The 7,209-nt window shown below is 39.1% G+C and overlaps 1 protein-coding gene across 3 annotated transcripts in view; it reads right to left on the bottom strand.

The window, feature by feature from the left end:
- Positions 1-5,061: 5,061 nt before the first annotated feature.
- The window catches only part of tsc22d3 (TSC22 domain family, member 3), a 34,653-nt gene continuing 32,505 nt past the window's right edge, over positions 5,062-7,209 (bottom strand). For all 3 annotated transcript variants that reach the window (XM_028008395.1, XM_028008397.1, XM_028008398.1), the window contains one exon: positions 5,062-6,748. In XM_028008395.1, coding sequence (XP_027864196.1) covers positions 6,479-6,748 — 270 coding nt within the window. In that variant the 3' untranslated portion in view covers positions 5,062-6,478. The remainder of the gene's footprint in view (positions 6,749-7,209) is intronic.

Raw genomic sequence — 7,209 nt, 5'->3', positions numbered from 1 at the left:
TAGTGTCATGCTTTGACAGGTTATAAATGTCAAAAAGCTTTGCTAAAAACATCTTTCACATGTTCCTGCCTTTTCAGTGGCATGTTAGTGTTAAAAGAATTCATCGTTTCCAACATTCTACATAGGGTGGAATAATTAAATTACATTTGGCAATTTAAAAGGCAAAGAGCAATGGAGAGGACTCAGAACTGTGAATGAGCTAGTGACATTGTGCATTCTGACAATATTGTCCACATGCATTTTTAGGGAACAAGATGATCATTATTTCTTGTGTTAATTAGCAGTAATCCTATTGAAATTCTTTTTTCTCCACATGTTTGCAAACTGTAAACGTTTCTCAAATTTTAGTCTTGTTACTTACCTCCAGCCACTGGCAGCTTTACTTAGCTCAAAGCAGAAGCAACAGTTAAAAAATGCTTCCCAGACAGGTCCCATATTGGAAGCACAGCAGGGGGGAGTTACATAATGCTTTACAACCCATGTCTCACAGTCTTTATACACTGAATTAATTTTTGAAACCCTTAATATGTTGCCATCATGTTGGGCTAAATGGAAGAAGTTTCCCAATTTGATGCAATTTAAAAATTGCATCACTTTTCACATCTGAAAAATATATCTACCCTATCTAATTTACGTTATGTAACCATTTCTTTCAGGAACTTAAATATGCCATATTTGGAAGTGGGGGTTAGTGGAGGGTTTCAATTGTGTGTGTAGTCTTGCTGAGCATTTGTTCCAGGAACAGAGGCATCAGTGTAAATTCAAAACCGATGGCTCTTGACCTTTTGTCTATTTGAGTAAGATTTTCTGACCTGGCAGAAGTCCTTAAAAATCAGCATGGATACAACCAGTGGCGGCAGGAGTCCCACTCTCTCTATGAGAAACTGTGACTGACACACAATTACACAAGAAAGGATTGCATAAATAACTAAAAGTGGGTAAATACTTCTATGACTCTTAAACCTACATAAAATGAGAACCACTTGGAACAGATATATGGATAAATTTGTTTAGAATTTGATTTTCCTTTCTGTTTTTCAGGATTGGCTATGCTGCCCACATTGACGAAAGGTATCAATAAAGTTGTTTAGCTGTGTATATGTTTCTGCATCCTTGAGGTTTTTGTGTGGGGGAGATCAAAAACCACATTACATAACCATAACATAATTATCTTCAGTAATTTGCAACTCTTCAGAGCAACGTTTTCTAGAACTACTAATCCTAGTGCCAGAAATGCACTGCACAATTTCAGTTGTAGAAGTTGTAGCAATAAATATTTAGCAATTGTTTAATTTACTCTTCATGTTGACATTTTTAGCAAAGCACGCAAGTTGGGAATGGAAAACAATCTGACCAAATGATTCCCCTGCATGCAAACCCAACCACTTGGAGGCAGAGCCAGTCTTTCCCTGCACCAACCCAAAATTTCCATCTGAGACTGATGTGTATTCAGTATGCATGTGTGTGTATGTGTTGCATAACTTCAGTAATCCAGCAGAAAGTCCTTTTTTAGCTATTTAGTTTCATGTGGCCTAAAGCTTAAACTCACAGAATCATAAGTGAAGATTTGAGTTTCAGCATTTTTTAAAGAGAGTATTGATTTGAGAGTTTAACTTACCAACAAAAGAATACAATGTCTTCCAAAAGTATTCCTAGCCCTTGATCTTGTCCACATGTTTGCACATTACAGTCAGAACATCTATTTATTTGAATTCAGCCATCTTGAGTCTATACACTATAGTCTTCCCTTTTTGCTGCAGGTATAGAGACAAGTCTTTTGGGGTCTCTTCTGGCTTCACTTCAGAAATGGTTGCCAGTTGTTGTTTTTTTCAGAATTGTTTAAGCTCTGTCAGATTGGAGAGCAAGTTTTTCTAAACAAAATCTTTTAAGCCTTGATCCCAGCCATCCTGTGCTTGTTCTCCTGTATCAGATTTTCCACCAGGATTACCCTCCATGTAGTTACATCCATCTTGATAAAAGAGCTCCCAATGCATGATGCTGCCACTACCATGCTTTGGTAGTTGCTGATGTATGCTGATGCTATTTGCCCAGAGCAACTTCTTGCACATGTTTCTTTTGTACCCTACATTGCTTATGACAAACTGCCAACGGAACTTCTTAGGCCTTTCTTTCCATAATGGCTTTCGTCTGACCAATCATCCACAAAGCCCAGACTTTTAAAGTACTAAACTGGTAGTTTTTCTGTAAATAGATTCTTCCACCTGAGCTGTGGCTCTCTGCTGCTCCTAAGAGTCACTGGACCTTTGTTGGCTTCTATGCCAACTAATCTTCTGATTTGTCAGTTTAGTTGAACACACATTTTTCAGCAGATGTGCAGCAGTGCATACTTGTCGCCTTCATACCTCACTGTTCAGATTTTTAAAAATTGTAAAACCTTTTATTCTTTACCTTATACTTCTCAACTATGTGCCGCTTTGTGATGGCCTGTGCAGAATATCAAAATAATACACTGAAGTTTATGGTTGTAATGTGACAAAAGGGGAAACTATTCACATGTTGCAAAGCCCTGTCAACAAGAAGATGTTCTAAAGCAGGGGTGCGAAAGTCATTTTCAATTTTGTCCATGTCAAGATGGTGAGTGCCTCAAAGGAACAACTGAGACAGAATGCATTAAGAAGGTTAACTCATAACTAAAATATTGTAACTTTCTCTGCATTCAGTCTTTATAAAAATGAAACATTTAACATTGAAGTAATTTGACATTAAACACATAAAAACTGATTTGATTTGACTGATAAAATAACATTTAAGCACACTGTTGTGAAGTTTTATCAAGATTTAGTTTGCCAAAGAGTCTAGAGGGCCACAGAAATAATTATGACGGCCGGATTTGGCCAGCAGGCTATGAATTTGACTCATGTTCTAAACCCCACTTGGTATGATTGCTGATGAGTTTGAGAACGTATTTCAAGGGACCCTTGAATTTTGAATATTGTGGGAAAAAGTTTGGGCTGATGAATTTTTTAGGGATTTCTTTAGAGTATTTTTGCACTTCCATTTGGACCTGGTTTTAAGAAGCTAAACTGAATTACGCTCACCATTTACCTAATGTGTTTTCAAAGAAGCTGCAAACAGCAGTGAAACAGACATCATGGCTATGGTTAAGAGACATCTATTTTATCAGCTGTATTTTTTTGGTGTTATGTCACATATGAAGCATGCCTGGAAACTTGTCATCAATCAGTTGCAAATCAAAGGCCACTAAAATGAATCAGGAACACACTGTTTCGGAATCAGCCTTAAAATAGAACAAGAGAGCAAGCAAAGTACTAGCTGAAACCACAGTCCTAATTGTCTTCAGGTTTTTCCTGGGCCTCTATAGTTATTGGCATGCTGGCTCTACAGCCAGATTGAATTTTTCCTTTGCGGTTGAAGCTGTTTTTGCTATTAACATGAGTGTGATTAAACTGGAGCACTGCTTTCTGTAAATAACCCTGAAGCCTCTTTCATTGATAGACTGACCAGAAGTATTTTGTGTGAAACAGCCAATAAAGACCTGACTGTTTCCTCTTTGTTAAATAATTAATGCGGCTCTCATTTAAAACTGCACACCCATCCTGCCTCTAGTGGAATTCAGAATGCGACTGAAAGCAGAGGATGCATTGATCTAGACCATCAGCTGCACAACCAATCAGTTATTCTGTCACAGATCACCTGAAGGAGACCACAGATTTTAATCGGTGGTGATGAGTCTCAGGCCAGAAGAGGCCATGTTTTCAGCAATAGATGGATACGAGTCTAGTCTTCGCATCAGGAAGCCACAACATATCTGGTTGCACGCAGGCTGCCAGCTTGACTAAAGGGAAATAGCTACTAGTACAAAGTGTTTTTCCCCTCCTCTGCAGATTCCAGTCCACAGGCAAACTAGCCATTATTACTTCACTATCATTAGTGGTTGTGCTGTTTTTGACTTTTGGGCGGGGAAAACACTTCCATAACGATTATACACAATGACTAAGAGTATGAAATGTGTCTTATTCAAGTCTGATGAGACGACTTCAAGTTGCTTATTTTTGCAGGAGAAACCATGTAGTGCCAGGTAAAAGTATTCACACCCCTTTTACCTGTACATATTTTGTCAAAAACAATTTTGTTTTGATATGTGAAAGATCAACACAAAGGAAACTTTGAGATGAACGTAATACATTCTTTTCAAATCGTTCAAATACGGAAAGGATGATGTGTCTTTTAATTGGGCACCCCCAAATGTTATGAAACTCACTGTCTTCTGAAACCACATAAATAAAGATTATCTGCATATCATATAAAATCAACATAAATACATTTGTTCAGTTTGTTCAATAACAAACACCATTAAGACAAACAAGGAACACAGCAGACATGTCTGGGATAAAGGTGTGGAGAGTTTTAAAGCAGGGTTGCCTTATAGTATTTGTCAGATATTGGGACAACTCTCAATTAAGAATTTTTCTTTCACAAATGTTGAAAGAAAATCAAATGTATTCCCTGCATGGTTGCTCACAATCCACTTAGGACACATGTGTGACAAGGGGTGCTTTAGTAATGTGAGACGAAATTTGAAGTTTTCTGACATACATGCTACGTGAGGAATAAAACAAACACTGAAAACACCATGTCCAGCAAAACATAATGCTGTGGTCATGCTTTGGTTTAGCAGGGGCAGGTGATGTAATCAGAGCAGATGGCAAGATGGACGGAGGCTGGGAGAAAATAATGATAGAGGCTGTAAAAGACTTAAAGTAGGCCCAAAGAAATGAACACAAGACATTTCTTCTGTGATGTGCTTAGAAATTTGTAAGCATTTAAAAACTCTGTTTAAAATGTTTACTTCAAGATGAAGATTTGGGGGATTTCAGTGGATTTCATGTCTCACCCTATTAAGTGTCCTCAAGCAAAAATGGGTAACAATTTAAGTGTTAGCTTGTGAAAGCTTAACTTATACCTAATTAGGTTTCATTGAAGATGACAGGACAAACTGAATACAAATTGTTAGCAGTTCAAAAATAATACACAATCTCATTATGATAGAATTATGAGAGAAAGACCAACAACATGATATATTATGTAAACATACGGTTTATTGCAACTGTGCAGTTGTATCCAAAAATTACAGTTGTCAACTGTTTCAGGGATACTTTATAGCAACAAAATCGTAATTTTTACAAAACAAACACAAACAAAATTTAACTCTAGCTACGAAGAAGACTTCTCCCTGTGAAGTTTTACACATGGTCCTCATTTGGTTAGCTTTTGTTGCCGTGTGAAAATACGTCTTTGGTAGCTGGAAAAAACGACAACAATAACCAAAGTCTTGTCAGAAATGCGATCATCGCTTACAGGCACTGTTGTCGTGCCATTGTTTTCAAGTTGCGATCTGAATAAGGAAAGAGACCATATACTGGACGGCACTACCTACAAACAAAAGGAGTGCACAGGCTGCTAGAAACGCAGCTGTCTGCTTGCAAACCATCCTAACATTATTTTCCTCAGAGACATTTCATCTGTATGTACATTGTAGTTTTCCTGTGAGTTAAGCAAACAAAATGGCAGATATGGACGGACCTGTAACAAAGACAGCTTCTGAAAGCCTACTACACTGCTCTTATTGTACAATACAACTGATTTTTGTTCTGAATTTAACAAAAACAGAAGATATAGCAGAATTAGTTTTACCCCCATAAGCAGCAAGCCCCGACAGCAAACAATACAAGTCTACATGTTTTATGAGATATTACAGTATTCTGTTAGTTTACTGCAGCAGTTCATCAGATTAGATGGAGAACATTGCGCTGACCTCCACCGCTGTAGCCTTAGCTTATCCTGTGTATTTTTCTTGTTATGCTTAGGATGGACAGGAACATGGCAGCAATACACTGTAGGTAGATCAGAAGTCTGTATGTGTCTGAAATGTGCGGTTGGAAGTCCATTAAAGTATTTTGAGATGAGGTGAATCCACACCGATGGGACTGTTCTTGTTGAGACTTGGAGGGCCGTCTCAGATGGGTCTCCTCTGGGTCATGAGGGAGTGAAGTCCCAGCACTTTCCAGGTTAGCGCCTGCAGGGCAAGCCCAATCAACACCTCCTTGCTCTCCCCCTTCCTCAACAGAGGAAAAAAGGAGGGTGCTTTGCTGGAAGAGTTTGGCTAGGGAGGGAAATCCCCCACCCTCTGTCTAGGCTAGTCTGCCCTTTCTATGCTTAACACTCATGCCTACGAAGAGAGACTACGACAAAGAGCTGGATGGTACACAGGATGGGCCTGATACGGCACCAGTTTTAGAGCGTCTCTAATTCTGGTTTTGTGCTTATCAGTATCAGCAGTTCATTTGAGTCCCATCAATCATTTACAGCACCGATGATTCTTCTTCGATGTCCCGAAGGGATCTCGGTGGCGGCGATTTAGTAACGCTTGCGTTCAAAAACGAGGTCCACGACTTTTAAAGACAAAGTGGCTCTGCCCGCCCCAAAGCAGAGCCACTTATACAGCAGAGCCAGTGCTGTGGCTACAGCTCTGCTGCTGGTTCTTTTGCTGTGGCGCTGGGGTCACCCGGACGTTCTGATTATCCAAGAGCACATCTGTCGGGATGCGGGACTGGAACTTCTCCAGCTGCTCCGGACTGGCCAGGTTCTTAAGCAGGTAGTTCTCCCTCTCAAGCTGGTTGTTCTTCTCTGCTAGCTCCTTTATCTGCTCCTTGAGGATTTCCACCTCCTCACGCACCGCGTACATCAAGTGGTTCTTGACAAGATCCTGTCATTTGAAAACCAAGAGATGGATCAGATTCAGAATAGGCATGGAACAGAAAATCTTGTAAGACAAATGAGTTTATCGCAGAACTGATGCATGCATTTGGTTCGCCTGTTGATTTTCTTCTCAGTTTTTCTGAAGGGTATTATTACAATTAAATTTGCAATTTATGAACCATGTCATTTCTAAGTATTGTTTTTTTTCTCCCAGGACTTGTCTTCAGCTCTGAGACGTGAGGAAAAACATGCCTGTACTTGTTGCTCACTTCAGGAGATTTTCACTACTTTTATTCACAATTAGTTTTAGATATTATTTCTTGCAGATGCCAGTGATTCTAAATGTCCCAAATAATTATTCTAGGAAAATGATCACAAGGTTATTTACAGGGATAAACAGCCCATGTAATGTGATGAATGAATTCTCTGTTTACAAATTATATCGAGGTCAGACTGATTGCACTGTCA

Source organism: Xiphophorus couchianus, chromosome 23 (assembly GCF_001444195.1).
Source record: "Xiphophorus couchianus chromosome 23, X_couchianus-1.0, whole genome shotgun sequence".
NCBI lineage: Eukaryota > Metazoa > Chordata > Actinopteri > Cyprinodontiformes > Poeciliidae > Xiphophorus > Xiphophorus couchianus.
Note: the sequence above shows the minus strand (reverse complement) of the source record. Positions and strands in the feature narration are given on the sequence as shown.